At 43.9% G+C, this 18,731-nt stretch overlaps 1 protein-coding gene across 13 annotated transcripts in view; it reads left to right on the forward strand.

Moving 5' to 3' along the window:
* Positions 1-18,731, forward strand: part of sei (seizure) — a 61,460-nt gene that overhangs the window by 39,004 nt on the left and 3,725 nt on the right. For 7 of the 13 annotated variants that reach the window (XM_066741614.1, XM_066741618.1, XM_066741616.1 and 4 more), the window contains 15 exons: positions 9,002-9,245; positions 9,374-9,555; positions 11,940-11,960; positions 14,345-14,499; positions 14,578-14,698; positions 14,775-14,895; positions 14,980-15,289; positions 15,384-15,720; positions 15,795-15,982; positions 16,033-16,178; positions 16,629-16,724; positions 16,928-17,062; positions 17,139-17,469; positions 17,695-17,772; positions 18,414-18,650. In XM_066741614.1, coding sequence (XP_066597711.1) covers positions 9,002-9,245; positions 9,374-9,555; positions 11,940-11,960; positions 14,345-14,499; positions 14,578-14,698; positions 14,775-14,895; positions 14,980-15,289; positions 15,384-15,720; positions 15,795-15,982; positions 16,033-16,178; positions 16,629-16,724; positions 16,928-17,062; positions 17,139-17,469; positions 17,695-17,772; positions 18,414-18,650 — 2,702 coding nt within the window. The remainder of the gene's footprint in view (positions 1-9,001; positions 9,246-9,373; positions 9,556-11,939; positions 11,961-14,344; positions 14,500-14,577; positions 14,699-14,774; positions 14,896-14,979; positions 15,290-15,383; positions 15,721-15,794; positions 15,983-16,032; positions 16,179-16,628; positions 16,725-16,927; positions 17,063-17,138; positions 17,470-17,694; positions 17,773-18,413; positions 18,651-18,731) is intronic. The other 6 variants (XM_066741615.1, XM_066741620.1, XM_066741617.1 and 3 more) reach the window with 5 other exon arrangements.

Genomic DNA, 18,731 nt, shown 5'->3' on the forward strand with positions numbered 1-18,731 from the left:
TTGTGAGCTTGCTGTATAACGCACCGATATATATATATATATATATATATATATATATATCATTTTCTTAAGAGTGTTTTTGTCCTTTTAACGACTCTCTGTGTGATAATTATATATATATATATATATATACATTGAAAGTTTACGAAAGCACCTTCGGAGGTCGAGAGGTCGAGGTACCGACGAATCTCCTCATTCTCGTCCACGATTACCTGCATCTTCACGTACCTAAAGTACATAATCTCACTACGTTTATTAATTAATCGATTAATTAAGGATATCCGTGATTTTATTTCATGGAATAATCGTTTATGCGGAAAAGAGAGTCCTTTGAAAGTATTAGTTTGTGCCAAAGGGAAGACCGAAGAGGATCGAAGCTTGGAGAGGAGCGATGTTTCGAGTGGTGTCTGGAGGGAATCGAGTTTTTCGCTGGACCAGCAATTTTCCTTATTGTTATGGAGAAAGAGCGAGAGAAGGTTAACAGGAACCACGAAAGATCCGTGTTTTCTCCCTCGCAGCACTTGCGCGTTACGTAATATTTCCACGATATTCCGGGAGGAGTTGGAGAGGGGGTAAATAGGAGAGAATAGTGGGGGAGAGGAAACACAGCGAGGGAAACGGCGGAGACAGAAGAAAACAGGAAGCGGAGTGGGAAAAATCGTAATAAAAATCCTCACCGAGACTGACACTCAGAAAGTTAGCTTTCCTCGACTGAGACTGTCGACGTGTTCCATCCATTACCTCGTACCTCTATAATTATACCACTAATTATTGCTAAAGCTGTTAATTCTATATCGGATCTTTATCGAGGCGTTCGACCTTATTACATATAAGTTTAAGTCAACGACCCTTTTACATTTTATATACCGATTGCATTTTTACGCCGGCACAAGAGTTTCGTTCGCGAGCACATTCATCCTTGTATATGGTGAACCAAACAGTGAAAAAGGACTAAGAGTGATTTTTTATATATACGCGCAAAAGGAAGACAATTTTTTATTCTGAGTTACCGCGAGATCGACCTTTGCGCGATCCACGGATATTTTTCGCAAGTCTGTAAAATTTTTAACAGAGATCACGTTTCGAGGCACAATAATCAACGAGCACAAACGGACAATTTGGACCTTTTTCGAAGAAGGAGGCACAAACGTAGAGAGTTCAAAGAAAGGAAAGAGTGTACCTGTGTCATCCTCGGGAGAGAATCGACGGTTCGGAAGAAAACCCAAGCAGTCTTTCAGAGATCGAGAATCTTGTAGCACCGAATAGTTTCGGTATAGCGATGCAAGTTCGATAATCGAGTAAAAGGGAGAGCGAAGTACCCTTTAGTGAAATAAGCAGAGAAAAGTCTGCCATATCTCGCCTGTGTAGCCGGAGGATTCGAGGCGATTCCAGAGGTGTGACCTTGAACTCTGTCAAAATTCAGCTGTTCAAGGAAAAACTGTCCAAGTCCCAGGCCCAGGGATCATCGGGGGAGGAGAGGATAGCGTTGAAGGATAGGCTGGACGCAGCTGCGAGGATAGCCAATCGGCTGCCACCACCGGTGGTGATACGCAGGAAGCAGATCCTACCCGAGTGCGGCTCCCTGGACTACCAGGATTCGAGCGTGCCGGAGTCGAGCGTCTCCGACGAGGGTAGCAGGTCCACCAGGACCGCCTCCGTAGACGGGATCTTCGAGAGGCGACGCAGCGTAGACTCCAGACTATCGGGAAGATCCCACAATTTGGACTTCCCTCTGCTGGAGAGCAGGAGCCAGTCGACCAGATTGGAGAACACTTCGAGGAAGTGGAGTCTGTTGTCGAAATCAGCCTCGACCAATGGGACTGGCAGATCGCGCGTCTTTGCCGAGGCTATCAGGACGAGCACCAGTGGCTCATCCTCGTCATCATCATCGTCGTCGTCGTCGTCGTCTTCGTCGTCGTCTTCGTCCTCGGCATCCTCGTCCAACGACAGGGACGCGCAGAGTCTTTTGTTGAGCAGAAGCAGCTGCAACGTGGTGAGCCAGCGAGAGGCGGTGGTCCCCAGGAGGCTGGTGACGAGGATCAGCAAGAGCACGTCCTCGGAGCTTCGGGAAGAGAGCGAATCCGAGGAGAGGGACGCTTTGATAGTGGGAAAGGGGAGGGGAGGACTGTCCTGCTACGGTTCGAGGAAGAGAACCAGGGGCAGTTCCGGTTCGTCCTTGGAGAAGGATCTGTCGACGGCCGATACCGGAAGCCGTTTGCTGGGAGTCGTCCGGAAGGAGGAGTCGCTCTCTTCGGATTTGCCAGGGGACAAACAGCAGCACTTTAACGTGGAGGCTCTGGAGGATCTGATCGAGGAGAAGAGGGCCTCTTTGGACAGGGAGGTCAGGGCTGAGAAATTGGCCCCCGCGAGCCTCTCCCTCGGTAGAAAATTGAGTAGTTGGACGAAGGAGGGGAAGGATCTACTGGTCAAGTCGGTTTCGTCGGCAAACACGCTAGCCCCGACCACCATGACGTGCATAAAGTCCCCTCGAGCGATGTCGGAGCATCTCTTGGGGCAACTCGAGGTACCAGCGGCGCCGGCCGTCCTCGGTGCCTTCAGGGTCAAGGGTGGCTCCCTCAAAGAGGCTGAGAGAAACGACAGGGTGGCCGATGTACCTCGACAGCGCTGGAGCAGCGTCAGGGTCAAGGGTGGTAGCACCAAGAGTCTCTTGTTGGAGAACGGAGGACCTCAGACCCCGGTCCTCAAGGGTGCCCTTAGAAAAGAGGTATTTCTCGTTCTTCGTTATAACCTACTTCTCTCTTTACTCTTTCCATTATAAATATCTGCAATTTCGATCTGACCTGATTTCCCACTCTGCAATCTTCCAGCACCAAATGAAATTCTTTCCATCAACCAAATGCCACTCGAGGAGTGTAAACAAAAATTCTCAATTGCAGCCTCGAAAGAAAATATTAAAGTTTTTTCCAAGATTCCTTTCTACGCTGGTCTCATCCGAGGAATCTCCGGTCTATTAGCTGGAAGGTATAGGTAGAGTCGAAGTATCGGTAATTCCACGAGTTTGCCGGGGGGGGGGGGGGGGGGGGAGGTTAGAAGCTTGGCTAGTTTATTTTCGCTGAATCGATGGATGCCGTCAGGGCTCGTGCTGGATGGATTGCTATCTTGGCTTTTTTCAATCGAGACGCAGCACACTCGCCCTCATAAATATTGTGCTGCTCCACTTTCGATCGACGACAAGCTTTCGATGGAGAATGCAGGAGATTCAGCCCTCGAGCGTTATTGACCGATGGGTTGGTCGCGCACGGCACGAGGGATGGTCCTGTGATTTTCAATCGAGTTTCGCAATCCTTGGACCACTGCGGACTTTCCTAACAAGCTTTCGCCACGACTCTTGTAACCGTGACTCGCTTGCAGCTCTACCAAACGAGCGATCGATCCACTCGAACGGATTCCTCTCGGGGGCTGAGCCAGAGACTTATTTGCCATGGAAGTACCATTAGCCACTCGTCCAGCCGGTTATTGCCGAAGAGCAAACACGAATTACCGAGCGTCTCCTCCGTATATACATATATATATATATATACATATTGGGCTAATACTATTTTCAGATCACCTTACGTGCCATCGCAAACTCTTCGGAACGTCGATACTGCTCGGGCAGAAAACATCGTGCTCGGCGTTATAAACTTCGTTTGGAAAACTCCATTTCAGCAAATTTCATTCTTCGGCAGGAGGAAGGGGGGAGGGAGAGAGAAATTGTTGACGACAAATGGTAATAGTATTTATAGTAAGCTGCTTGTCCGGCTGAAGAAGGCAGCTTTCAGGAGTGACCTTGAGGGTGGGTGAAATTCAATTCGTCAGCGAGTATGTCGCGGCGTTCGCTCGATGATTGGGTGGCTGGCTCGCCGATGGCCGCGCCACTTGAACACGCCAGCGATAAAATTGCATTTGGACGACGAGCTTTTGACGTATCGCGAGGGACTCGACGATTTGAATTATTAACGCCTTTTCGCGACTGCCATCATCCACGATGTTGATTAATTGTTTTTAACGTGCATCGCGATTAGTTCAATTATCACTCGCAACGAGTCTCTTCTATAAGCTCGTCTCTCGTAAGATTTCGATACCTTGCAGCTACGAGCTGCAATCGTTAATTGAAAACTCGAAACCGAATCACTTTGCAAAATCTTCTCTTTTGACACATATCGTTCTTCTCTCTCCAACCAGTCTCTTCTAAGAGTTCGTCTCTCGTATAGGGTTTTGGGCTGATCTCTCGAAAGATTTCGATACCTTGCAGCTACGAGCTGCAATCGTTAATTGGAAACTCAAAACCGAATCACTTTGCAAAATCCTCTTTTCGAGATTTATCGCCCTTTTTCTTCTCTCTGGAAATTATCATTATTCCACTGGAGGGCCATCCAATTACAAAGTTGTAGTTCCGGTAGGGTGCGAGTCGAGGCTGGACAAAGGACTAATTGGAGAACACGTCCAGAACCATCATGGGCATCGTTGACAAGGAGCCAGAATCACTCTGCTGAGCTTCTACATGAACAATTTATATACGCGAGAGGGATGGTGAAAAAATAAACAGCCGCGATACGTGATGTCTTTTAAGCTAATAGCGCTGTTTCCCCTTACTCACACACACACGCATTGGGAATAGCCAAGGTACAGCTTGATGGACGGCAATAAAATTGAAATTCAAGGCGAGCCATCGAGCGTACGTGCTGCAGTCTCGCTTTGTAATTGCTCGAGATAATTACGCGCTTATAGTCCTGCTATTCCTATAAAATATATCCACTAATGCGTGTTCCAGGGAAATAATGTTTTAGCAAAGGTCACCGATTATATCGTCCAATATGTACAGAAGCTTTCCGGTTGGCTCGTGCTACACCGATAGATCGATACATATAGATGGAATAATTTTCCGAATAAAATTATTCCACAATTTACAATTTCTTCCTGTTGCTTTACCAGAACAGTTATCGAGGTCCGTAAATTATTTCGTCGAGGCTTTGGTGGTGCTATCGATTTATTTTATTGGTCAGGTAACGCTTGGACGTTTGGACTTTGGTAGGTTTAAAAAAGGGACAATTTTTTATTCTTGATAAATTTTTTAATCGAGTATTCGTACGAGTAACCAAACTCCCGAAGAATCTTATTTTTTAAATCATTGAATTTATCGTTTTATCTCGAGTCGACTCTGTCGTTTGTCATACAATATATACACACGTGTATATATACACTGGAGAGAAAAGTATTCGACTCAAATCAAAGATCATTAATATCGCGTAAATAATTCCACCGAGATTATCCAAGGCACGATTTATTCCGATAATTTTTTTCCTCGCTAAATATATATATATAGAAGACGGTGACAGGATCGATGGATTTTGGCAGAAGAAACGCGATAATAGTCGGAATAAAATATGGGAGGAACGATTTCTCCTGTCAAGATGGTAAAAATGCAGGAAAAATATTGGCGAAGGAGTAGCTCGATACGTGGCTATTTCCGTCGGATGTTCGGGGGAATCGGGGTTAAGTTTGCCAGTCCACGAGAGAGTCACTTTTATTCTCATCTTATTTTCGTTTTTACGAGCGGCACAAGTCGGCATGGCATGGCGAAGTATTTGGTCGAAGGATCCGAATAAAACAACGTTCGAACCTTTGGCGCCTCTGGCGAAGACTCCAAACGAATCTGCTCTCGACTGTTTTCGGGAAGGCCGGATGTTTTTCGAAACGTCCCTTCTCCCCCCCCCCCCCACCCCCCTCCTCCTCCGCAACGAACGATTCCTTCTCGATTTTCTCCGAGTGGACTCCCGTATAATCCGACGCAGCTTCGCCTGTTTAGTTTTGCGGTGCGTGCCGTCGGCTCCGCACTCCCAAATTAGAACTCGAGCCAACATCCGCTGGAATCCGACCATTCACTCCCTTGTAACTCCACTCGGGAGTGGACGTCGAGAGCTTGTAAAGGCGTACGCGTCTGTGCTCGGGAGAAACGAGAAATCCCACGATCTGGCATAAGCCTCGCGATGATCGAGTATCAGCAGTGTGTCTTCTCTCCGGGCAGCAGTGTTCAGTGTAGTCGTGGCACGTGATTGAACGATGCTGTTGGTTAGTTTGGTGGTCCACGGTGTTGCGTGGCACGTGTTTTTCCATGCCGTACATTGGCCAGACGCCTGAACCTCGCGGGAGAGAGCTAAGGTACATATACATGTACAGTACAGTGTGGAGAATGCATCGAGGCAACGAGAGAAGTGCTCTCGATGGCTAAAAAACCACAGCGTGCGATAATACACGAATAATCGCAAGATCGATGCTCTCTCTTCAAGAACAACATTGGCAGGTGGTTTTCAACCTTTTGCACGTCTTCACTTCCGGCTTCCATGTGTAACGATAGACCCAACGAAACTGGCGTTACTCACCGAGAATGACTCTTGAGATTCTCATGAAAATGCCAGCTACCATGATGCATTCTTACATCAAGAAGGGGAAGAAACAAAAATTTGGCTCCACTCTCTCCACGGTATGCTTTGGTGCACATTCGCACTTCAGGGTTTTCAAGATTCCTAACGAAGCGAGGACTATCCACCTACGTCTGAAAATTCTCTTACGGTAATTTAATCTTACCGACACGCTAGCAGCCGAAGCTCTCGAATATTTCAAGAGCTGCATGGGCCACGATGAATCAGACAGCGTTAAAGACGTACTCGTAAAGTAGACCGAACATTGAATTCCCAAGGTAACCCGCTTTCAATTAGAACGCAGTTATTTGTGACCAGCGAACGCGTCTCATCTGCCAATGAATCCTGCGACATTATGGTACCCCTCCCCTTATACCCTTGTGTAAATAGCAGACGGCGTGACCCGATTTTTTAGTCCTACACGTGGGAACTGAGTCACGCGTGGTCCATCGTTGAAAGCTCCCAGAGATTCGTTTGTTGTTGTTGGTCGACCGGAGCAGCGCGGATCTTATCTGCCTTTGAATTAAATGACGATGCTGAAAGGTTTGGTAACGTGTGTGAGAGAGGGACGATTTTAGGGACTTGTATTTTGTATGATTAAAATAAATTAATTTTTTAGAAGATAGTCAGTCGAAGCATAAGCGTGGAGGAATTTTAATAGATCATTTTCTGTACGGAACGGTAATTTGAGGAAAAGTATCCAAGGCTACAAGGTTCTGCCCCTAATCTGTACTTTTCATGTAAGCACGAGCTTGGAATCCATGAAATCCCACAATCCGACATGCGAAGGCATATTTTTATAAACGACTTTTCTCACAATAATTTCATCCTTTAATATCCTTCAAAAATTCAAGCAAATTCCTTGAAGTTTTCGATCGAATCTTATCTGATTCCCAAAGCTGGATACTATGTAACGGTTGTTAGTTTTAGTATCGGTTTAAGGAGATACCGATTGGTCTTCTTAGTCCTAAAAAAATAGTGGGGGACCGTTGTGGTCCGTGCGAGTGGAGGTGGAGGAAGGAAGGACTGTGTGGGTCATTGGAACTAGGCTGTGAGGTCACGACCTGACCCCCAGGGTCCCATGGCAGGCAGCAGGTTGCATGCATAAAAGATGGAGCTCGCGTTTTGCCAGCTGCTTCCTGCACGTTTTTCCTCGGTACCGCCCCCACCCCAGCCCACTCCCCGCTACACGATCGTATACGTATTCCGCCACAGATGATGGCTGATAATAAGAAATCGATGCGCCAACGAAGAAGAGGAAGGGGTACCGGGTTGGCTCGGCCTGAGTTATTAGTTCAGATTAGAAGCTTCACCGCGCGCGCGGCACGGAAGCCGCCAGGCGTGTTATTGGTCCGCAGGTCGCGAGGCAACCAGCGCGCTATTACCGTAATAGGGTAGGCCGAAATGTGGTGTGTGCCGTAAGGGTGTGACGACGTCAACCCCACACAAACTCGAGCGAATCGAGAACGGGCTGGTGCATCAGTGCGAAGGCAGCGCTCGGCTTGGATCGGTCGCCCACCGCCGAAAAATACCAAAACCCTGCGTAAACAGATCCCAGGAACCTCCAAGCCACGTTCCTGGAACGTTCCACCGGTCTACGCTGGACCACGATCAAATTCCTAACGACCTCCCAAGAAACACGCCGCTACCCACTTGACAATGTCCGTAGGACTCTCCGGGAAGAAGATCCGGGCGGTATTCGCGACCCTGAAGACCGAGGCAGGATTTTGCGAAGGACCTTGAAAACTCTGATTCAGATGCCTGGTACAGTGGCGAGGGTCTCCATCGTCCGTTCAGGGGACCTACTCGATCGGTGGTGCGATTGTTGCGAGGCCTTTGCTTCACCGGTGAAATCGAGTGATGTGGTGAACGTTGATCCGGACTTGGCGGGGTCGGAGGGTCCGCGAGTTCTACAGGGATTAAAGCGAAGACTCTCAAGTCGCCGGCGACTATCATCAACCCAGATTTACGGTGATAATATTCTTGTCGCGATTTAAATGGCAGAGAGTCCACCCAGAAGTCCAGAACGCTGCTGTGCTAGACAGGTCCTTCTACCATCCCTTACACACACACATATATATATATATATATATGCATATATATAACTGAATCGCTTAGAGTTCTCCCCCAATAGCCTAGCTACGCCAAAAAGTTCTCTCCGGCGACCACAAGACGACCCTGACATTTGGCGAAATCTGGCAATGAGAAAATTCAATAAACAATTCAGCCCGGTAGCAACGTGAAATGGAGATTTATTATCACCGGACAGCTGTTATTTCTCGCTAATTCAAGAACATCCAGCTGTAGTATATCATAAAATCACGCATGGCCACGTGCCATTGATGCTCTAGTTTCTCCATTTTACGATATCGAGTAGTCGAGAGGCAATGGTTCGTAAGTTACTGGCTCTTTCGGTCTAAAAAAGGTCCTCGAGCTACGCTAAGTAATCCTCGTAATTATCCTTGACACTCTGGATGATCTGGAAATTGTCCAAAAGCTAATTTTTCCAGACGCACGACGAGTCGAACGTTTTTCTCCATCAGCGATGTGCTCGTTTAAAACCGAATCTCTGTCTTCAGGTACTGTCCCTCGGAGCAGACGTCCTACCGGAGTACAAGCTGCAATCACCACGTATTCACAAGTGGACCATACTGCACTACTCGCCCTTCAAGGCGGTCTGGGACTGGGTGATTCTACTGCTCGTCATGTATACAGCTATTTTCACACCCTACGTCGCTGCCTTTCTACTGTCGGAGCCGGACTACAACAGCAGGAAGAACAAAAAATACGGTGACGACCCCATTGTCATCATAGACTTTATAGGTGGGTTCTACTTCTCTCTCTCTCTCTCTCTCTCTCTCTCTCTCTCTCTCTCTCTCTCTCTCTCTCTCTCTCTGATGAAAGACCACGTGCTGATTATAACAAATGTTTCTCTTCCATCGGTTCTCCAGTGGACGTCACCTTCATAGTGGACATCATCATCAATTTTCGTACGACTTTCGTGAACAGCAATGATGAAGTGGTGTCCCGTCCTGGAAAGATAGCCGTCCATTACCTTAAGGGTTGGTTCCTGATCGATTTGGTAGCAGCGATTCCCTTCGACCTGCTACTGGTCGGATCCGACACCGACGAGGTACATTCTGCACGCACGTTAAAGTCTAACCGGAAACGATTCTTTGACGTTGTCGGAGCCCGCCGGAAATCCGAATTTCCAAAAGTTCTCTCCTTCCTTCGTCCAGCAGAAGCATCAACGTCTCTCTCTCTCTCGTTCCGTTCCCTCTTCTTCTCCGTGCACCACGCTCGATCTAGGCTCTATCCATGATCTTAGTTAAGCTTTTGCTGATGTCTCGAGGTAATAAGTGACCTTTTGGAAATCAGATTTGCGACGTGGCTCTAGAATGTCGCTGTTAGCTGGCAAATACGATTAGGATGACACGCCGAGACAAAGTTAAGTGCCCATAGGTGTCTATATTGTCGAATTGGTTCGCTTATAGTTTTCGTATACTATATATACATATACTATATATTGTCATATTATAATATATATACAATATATATATATATATATATTGTTTCTTTGATTTCTGTCTTCAAGTTTCTCGGTGTTGGATGATTATTTTCTTCTCAGTCAACTTTTTCTTCTTTTTTTTGTTTTTTTTTCTCTTATTTCTTGGTATCGATTCTCGAGTCTAGTTACGATATCTATGTGCACATACACATACACAGTTCTATCGCGGGCATGCGAGAATAATAATGAACGTAGACGTGCATTCTCGTGGTCCGGATGTTGTTACACAAGTTCAGCCCCGAAATGGAGCTACGTTCGCTGGTTGTAGCTATCGTCAGGGTCTCTCGCGGGAGCCCTAAGAAAGCATTTTGACACGAGTATTAGAGAGGGTCAAGCTTGATCTTGTTAAAAAGAATTAGCGAGTTGTGTGCAAAATGGGACTTCCACGAACGTATCTGCATCTCGGTGTATGCGTATGCTCTTATTATAAATGTGTGTATAAGTAAATATAGTCTCTCCTACTGTGAAGAACTCTACTATCGTTACGAAATACTTTTAGATACTTGATATCCCTTATCGAACGGAATTTTCTATTTTTTTCATTTTTTTTTATTTCTTATATACAAGGTGTAACGAAACAACAATTGCTCCACCCTTTTAAGTAATGGAAGTAAATAATTCCAAGTAGTCCAACACGTTTTTTTTTTATGTGATTTAAGAACACTTTATCAGTATTGCACTTTCACTTCCGGTTTAAATCGGAAATGGCTTCTTTTAACAGGAAGCTCCATCTTTTATCGCACATTTCTATAGGTTCTGCGTGAAAAGATATAAAAGTTTAGACTCTGCATCTCTTTTTTCGAGAAATTTCAATTTTAACCTATAAATTACCTCAACTGTAGCATTCTTTTAATAACTATATGGAGGTCGATAATGTAATCCAAAGTGGTCGACGATGTTGCTTCGTAAACCCAACATGCACCATCGAATGGTTATATTTCAACTTCTGGCTGAAACCGGAAATGGGTTTTTTGAAAGGGAGTCTTTTGTTCAAATGCAGAGGATAGCAAGTGTGCATGGTATCATTGAATGGAGTCGTACAGAAGCAAACTACTTTTATTGAAACAAAATTTTAATTCGTAAACCTAAAGGTTCATTTTACGGTATCACACTTGAGACCTCTTTTCGTTTATAGAAAAAAAGTCTTTGTTTAAAAACCCATTTCCGGTCTGGGCTAGAAACTAGGAAGATGACCATTCGATATTGGATTATTCTTGGGACCGTGAAACGATATCTTTGACCTCTTTTAATTATCAACCTCCATTAGGTTTGAAAGGATGTTAAAGCTGAGGTCTCATTTAGAAGTTAAAATCCAAGTCCTTCGACAAAATATTCTCGATAAAACTTTTATATTATGTTACGTAACAGTAAAATCTCTAATAAAAGATCATATTTTCCAGCACAACAAAGTAAATTTTCTATGAAAGAAGAACACTTCCGGTTTGGACCGGAAGTGAAACGGTAAAGTTCTCCTCGATGGAGAGTTTTTTCTTTGAATAGAAACGTCTTCGACTACTTGGAATTGCACACTTCCTTCTATTTCAAACGATTAACACAAGCGAATCGTCGTTACACCCTGTATTTGATATATTTTCCGCTGATTTCTAGGAAACCAAGTCCTCTTGGGTTTTCTCATATCTTTATATTAGAAATCTTTCCCGATGCATTTCGTCCTTGGGAAGAAATTTAAAGAACTTTACGAAGAACGATCAAAGTTTCCCGTCGAGTATTCTCCGAGATTTCTAGACTTTTTGTTTTATTGCGTTTAGTTGGAATTTCTCAAAAATTCAATTCAGACTATTTCTTTGACGATATGAAAAATTCTACATGATAATTAGCCAGTCTCACTAGAGATATAGAAATATTAACCAAGCCAGAAAAAAATAAAACAAAGAATCGACAAAGATGTGAACGAACAGATTTTTAACCTCAGCTTAACGTTTTCGTAGCTCGGCTTGGACAAGGACGAGGTTAGTTGACACACAAACACACAGAATTACTCACAAGCTGACGTTCTTCATACTATGTACAAAAAGCGAATCTCAAGCTCATACAAGCATCTACGTCATTTTCTCTCTTTAACTTTTTCTTTCTACGTATATATACATATATATATATATATATATATATACACTACATATACTTCCACTCTCTTCTCCGACCTTTCCCCGCTTTCTCCCCCTTTCCCCATTTCCTCCACTAGTACATTTCATTCATCGCTTTGACATCTCAGTCACGACCTGGTTTTTTACATTTCTCATCAGACTATACGTGAATTAACATCCCTTTACATCTATATTTATACCTATATATATATATATATATTTCTCAGTCAAAAGACATTCAAAAATCGTTCATTCTATTTTTACCTCCATATTAGAGCCAACCCTTAAACCGTAGTTTTTTTGGCGAACAATACAAACCATCTATTAAAATAATTTTTACTATAATTACATTTGTGGCAAAATCGAGATTGCATGATAAGAGAATTTTTCTGAAACTTATTGTAAATACGCTTTTTTCGATAGACTGCTATCCATATCTGATAAGAATTTTTATTTGTATTCATGTAGCATCGAGAATTACTCCCTGCAAATAATGATCAAATTAACGAACGTGCTTTGTTCCATTAAATTCATTATCAGGAAATAATTAACATGTTACAGAAATATTTGCATAGCGTAATTCTGAATTTAGATTTGTTTGTAGCTATAGCGTTGTGAAAATTTTATCAAATATCGATAGCCAACAGTAGAGCCCCCTTATCTTCCCATTAAAAAAAAACACACACAAGAAACTTGCATCATGAACCAAACATTTTTTCGATTGCCAAAAGACAATTCTCATTCTTTGCCATAGATTTTGTCATAATTTTTAGGACGAGCTTTTCAATTAGACAAAACAAACGTAAACTCATTATTAGCATACACACGTTTATCAACAATTTTGAAATTCTTGTCAATGCTTACATCTATATACTGATTGATCATCCACACTCGTTTCACAACTTTTGGAATCACGAAACTCAACACGCTTTTTTATACAAGCATTTCGCACTGACAAAAATCAACACGCTACTCGCACGATTGAACAAAATGGACAAAGTAAAGTAAGAAAAAAATGAGCAATTTTTTCGCACTGCTGTACACTGAGAATTTGTGGAGAACATTTTTCGTCGAGTCTACGATCGATCGGTGTTTCCCTGGACAAAAAAATACGAAATGCTCGTAGAAAAAATATTCATAATCATGACACATGCACAAGAACATTGTGGACCCGTCCACAGCCCACACACATACTATGTACACAGAGGAGCCCGTTGAGAGAGAAACCACGAAAGAGAACCCCAAAAACCGAAAGTACACTGGGATTTCTTTAGCGATTATTGTACGTAAGCCTTACGAGTGTGTCTTTTCTTCTCCATTTCGCTCTCCAAGTCTGTTTTTATCCCCGTTCTAACGTTCTCTCTCACACTTCCCTCCAAAACTCTCTCACACCTTCCGCTAGAGAAATAAAATAACAGAGAGAAAAAGTAAATCGAGTTTTATGCGCCAATACCGAACGCTCCAATTTCCAATGTTCCTGTGATACCTTTGTGTAAATAATACGTGACCATTTGTGTTTTTAGCTTGAACGCTTTCTTTCTCTTCCACTACTCTCACTTAACTCAAGTTTTATATATGTATATGTATACTAATAACTCACCAATGCATCAAAATGTACCGAGTTGTACACCATATAGAGCTATCGTATCTTGTATCACCTCCAGCCCTCTCTCATTTGTACTTATCTATATATATATCAGTGACTGGAGTTTAGTAGAGAAATTAGACTCGTCCACCGGTTTCGTAAGAGTCTGCATGAACTGGTGGACGTTTGCTCGTAGCTCTCACCACTTCTGATTTCTCGATTCAATTTGGATGTGTGTGCCCTTGACGATACACAGGTAAGGGCCAAGTGGCAGTGTAATAGCAGCAAAAAAAAGAAAAGAAAATGGAAAAAATTGGCAATTAAGCAGTAAAATAGAGACTGGATGATAAAACTCACAGAGCTCTGCGGATGGAGCCAGCTTTCCTTTGCGTATGTACAGTTTGTCCAAGTGGTCTTATAGCAGAGAGGCTTTGCTGTAAATATACATACATATACTATATATATATATATATATATATATATAGGTCTACAGGTAGTCTCACCTATCCTGATCTCACGCTCTGTTGCAATTGCATTAGCTTCTTGTTAAGTTTCAACTCGATTAAGGCCACTTTTACTCGACATCGATCGTAGGCTCGAGCGAGAAGTCGAACATCGTGCAAAACACTCGCAGAATCGGGACAATATGACACGTTCTTTCCAGACGACGACCCTGATCGGTCTGCTGAAAACTGCCCGTCTACTCAGACTCGTTAGGGTGGCCAGGAAAATCGACAGGTACAGCGAATACGGAGCCGCAGTATTGCTACTCCTTATGGCCACGTTCGCCCTTATCGCCCATTGGCTGGCTTGCATATGGTACGTGTACTCTCCCTGCACTTTTATAAATATTGCAAAATATCCTTGGGAATCGTCTGAAATCATGCTTCTCCGCAGGTACGCGATTGGGAACGCTGAGAGACCTACCCTGAAGAGCAAAGTTGGCTGGTTGGACATCCTGGCCAACGACACTCATCAATTCTACTCACACAACAATACTGGTGGACCGAGTATAAAGGTTTTAAATCGATTATTCGACCCTCGACGATTATCTCGAATCAACGGTGAAATGGGAACTCTCTTGCATTTTTTAGAGCCGTTACATCACAGCTTTGTACTTCACGTTTAGCAGTCTGACCTCGGTGGGATTCGGTAACGTGGCGCCAAACACGGATTCTGAGAAGATTTTTACCATCATCGTTATGTTGATAGGATGTGAGTTTGGTTTTATAATTTTTTTTTTTTGTTTTCTGTTAAATTGCAAAAGCTTTGAATAATTGAGGAATCGTTCGTTTTCAGCTCTGATGTACGCCAGTATATTCGGTAACGTTTCTGCGATAATCCAGAGGCTGTACAGTGGAACGGCTCGTTATCACACACAGATGTTGAGGGTGCGAGAATTCATCAGGTTCCATCAGATACCGAATCCACTGAGGCAAAGGTTGGAGGAGTACTTCCAGCATGCATGGACGTATACGAATGGCATAGACATGAACAGCGTGCTGAAAGGTTTCCCAGAGTGCCTTCAGGCAGATATATGTCTCCACCTGAATAGAAATCTTCTAAACAATTGCAGAGCATTCGAAGGTGCCAGTCCTGGATGCCTCAGGTAGGTCACTCGTTTCGCATCCAGATCGATACTACTCTACTCAGCCATATACATATGTATATATCTAACAGTCTCCCTCACCTTTCCATCACAGAGCTTTGTCCCTCAAGTTTAAAACCACCCACGCACCACCTGGGGATACCCTGGTTCATCGTGGGGACGTACTGACGTCACTCTACTTCATATCACGCGGTAGCATTGAAATTTTAAAGGACGATATCGTCATGGCTATTCTGGGCAAGGACGATATCTTCGGGGAGAATCCTTGCATCTATACGACAGTAGGCAAGTCCTCCTGCAACGTCAGAGCCTTGACCTATTGCGACCTTCACAAGATTCACAGGGACGACCTATTGGACGTTCTGGCACTCTACCCAGAGTTCTCCAATCACTTCAGTCAAAACCTCGAAATCACGTTCAACATGCGAGACGTAAGTGGAGGATGATCATTTCTGTTTTGCGGAGTCCTCAGGATCAGATTCGATAGGATTTTTGTCGTGTTCAGGAGGAGCAAGCTGGCGTGGATCCCATATCAGCGAGATTTCCAGTCAGCACCCCGACGGATGTCGATGTCGATGCACGTAGATTCGCCTTCCGTCCACCAAGATACCGTCGAGGACCGGGAGGTGCTCCTGGGGCTAACCTGATACCAACCGGTCGCCAGGACTCCCTTCAGGATGATCAGGATGATTAGTATGTCATATTCTCCCTCTGGTTTATTTTTTCCCTAATTTTCCCATCAGTTTGCTTAATCTATTCCTTAGTGACAAAAGCAGTGGCCATGGCATTTTGGAGTTCAGCACTGATAAAGCTGGACAGGACGTGACACCCTTGAACTTGGAGTTTGACGAGCCCAAGCAGAGAAGCTCCACTTTAAATTCGATAACTGGTGCGTGCTCGACGAGGAACCGAGTTATTCTAGTTTCTTGAATTTTCTTTGAAGATTGTTTAACGAACTCTCGTATCTTTCCTGGTCTATATTACTGTTTGAGGAATGCGGTTCTTTGCACGAAATTAGCTCCCTGTAAAGTTTCTCATTTTTCTTCTCTTGTAATTAATTGCAAAGAGTTGTCCACGAAAACGTAAACTGTCAACAGGATCATCCTCGTTTATATTTTATTAATATCGAAAGCGATCATAGCTCAAACGATTATTATCACTATTCCGTATTTCTGCTCTGTTATCTCTTCCTCTTTTACGCCTTCTCCCACAGTTGTCTTTTTTCTATCTTAACTCTTCTAAAAACAAAAAAAAAAAAGAAAAAAACATAACAGCGTTAAGCTTTGCGTTTGCATTTGATTCCCGAGCTCGTTTAACACCTTGAAACCTGGTTGTTCAGGCATGCTAACCCATCTCAAGCGCAGTATACCGGATCTACGTCAGCACAAGATACACCTGCAGCCACTGACGAGTCATGACTACCTCGCCAAACAGAGTAAGTAAAGTTTCACGAGTAGAGAAATTGTCCGTTTTTGAGAAGGAGACAGCCAAGAATTTTGATAATCCAGTGACCATCCGGTTGGAAGATTTCCAGTTTCGTTCTAATTTTAATTGTAGTTTGAAGCACAGGTAGGATTTCACAGAAACTGTTGAATTTTTACAGAGTGAATTTTCTTTTTCTCTTTTGCCAATAAACAGTGACGACGCCACTGACCAAACCAAGAAGAAGCTCCGCAGCTGGAGAGAGCTCCCTCAATCATAACGTTCATCCAACATCGACAACATCAAGTCACTACACCACACCATCTCCACCGCAGCAACCTCACTCCCACGGTAATGAAAACTAAATAACAATATCAGTGAAAAGCCTTGCCTCGTTCGCATAACAATATTATTGCTTTGCTCACAGGTGATTTCCAAAGTGGACCAGGACGGCCAGCGGAAGACATAAATTTGAGAATGGATCAGCTGTCGAGACAAGTGTCCTCGCTGGAACATTCCATGGCAGGGGACATCAGATTGATATTGACCCTGCTTCAACAGACGCTCAATTCCTCAAAGGAGAGTTCCAGCGTGGAAATGATGCCAGGGATGACGAGTACGGCTGTGGTAAAATCCACCGGAAGGCCTCCAGCGTTGGTTCAAAGGTCAGCGAGCGAGCCTCAACCTCCAACCGTTCCATCTACCTCGACCAATGGCAATGGCAAGCTTCAGCCGAGCACCTCCCATGGTTTATTCAGGTGACTCTTTTTTACCAATCGCTCACACCGAATGGCTGGATGTTCACAAAATTGTGTCTTGTCGTGTTTCCCTACTGGATCCAAAGAAAATACTCGAGGCTCGCCCTTTAAGGGCTCATGATGTCCGTCCGAGCCTCTGCGGATCCGTAGAGCATTGCAAATTCTCCTTAGTGGACACCGATTTTCTTTCTGACTAAGTAATCGATGTATTTTGTTCTTGTGAAGCTTTCTTTCGAAATCCCTGGATCAGTTGCATTTGATTTCGGCGTCTTTTATTTTGGAAAAGTTGGACAAGTTCCGAAGGTGATCATACTCATACTGTTCTTTCGACCCTTTCGAGCAGTGTTGAATTTGCCATTAGCGAATCTCTTCATTCGAATTTATATCTTTTTGACACTAACATAGTGCTTGGTTTGAAAGTAAAAAAATAATATTGTTTTGTATAACGGCATCGACATTTCAAGGTTCGATTTCTTTTTTTCTATCATAGATTATCTAGAGGAGCTTTCTTTTTTCTTTTTTTATTGCAGCGCACTTTGCACAATTATTTGATTGCTATAGTTATATACATCGAAGGATAAATCGTTGTTTCTGCATGTTTAACGAATTCGTAGGACACAAGGTAAGAACTTTTAAACGCACTCATTTTTCTGTAGCCTAAATAGTAGATAAGCACCGAATCATGTATTCATAGAGAGAAAGTCTTTTTTTTTTTCAGATTTTTACCGTAGCGAAGAAAGAGAGAATTGTCGATGTCTGCATTTTATGAGAAATAGTTGTGAAATTTTAGGAGAACACTGCTCGGGATGCCTTAGAAAATTAGCAGCCTATCGAATCCCATTGTACATAATGTCACGTGCTTCAAGTATCTCGCTGATACAAGCGACATAATTTTAGGCCAACGAGTTTTACATTGATTCTACAACAAGGTAATTCGTGCATAGGCCACCGACCAGAGATCCGACCTCGTCATCGGGAGTGTCGCGTTTGACGGTGATGTCGGACACCTCGGCGCTGGCTTCGGCGTTGCAAACCGCACTCAACGGTCGAGCTGGAGGACCGACGAGGTCTCAGAGTCAGCCGGTGGACCTTGCGGTGGCCCCTGGTATCCAGCAAACACACCAAGGTCATATTTGGCACAGTCAACCTGCCGCGTTCCGCAGGGGAGAATTCAAGAGCGGGTGAGAATATTTGCCACCGAAAATTACGTAATTTAATTAAATTCTTCATTTTGCGATGAAAAAGTTGCTTCCTCGTTTTCC

Source organism: Prorops nasuta, unplaced genomic scaffold, assembly GCF_024137725.1.
Source record: "Prorops nasuta isolate Cenicafe-Biocafe unplaced genomic scaffold, Cenicafe_Pnas_1.2 PNAS00025, whole genome shotgun sequence".
NCBI classification, from domain to species: domain Eukaryota; kingdom Metazoa; phylum Arthropoda; class Insecta; order Hymenoptera; family Bethylidae; genus Prorops; species Prorops nasuta.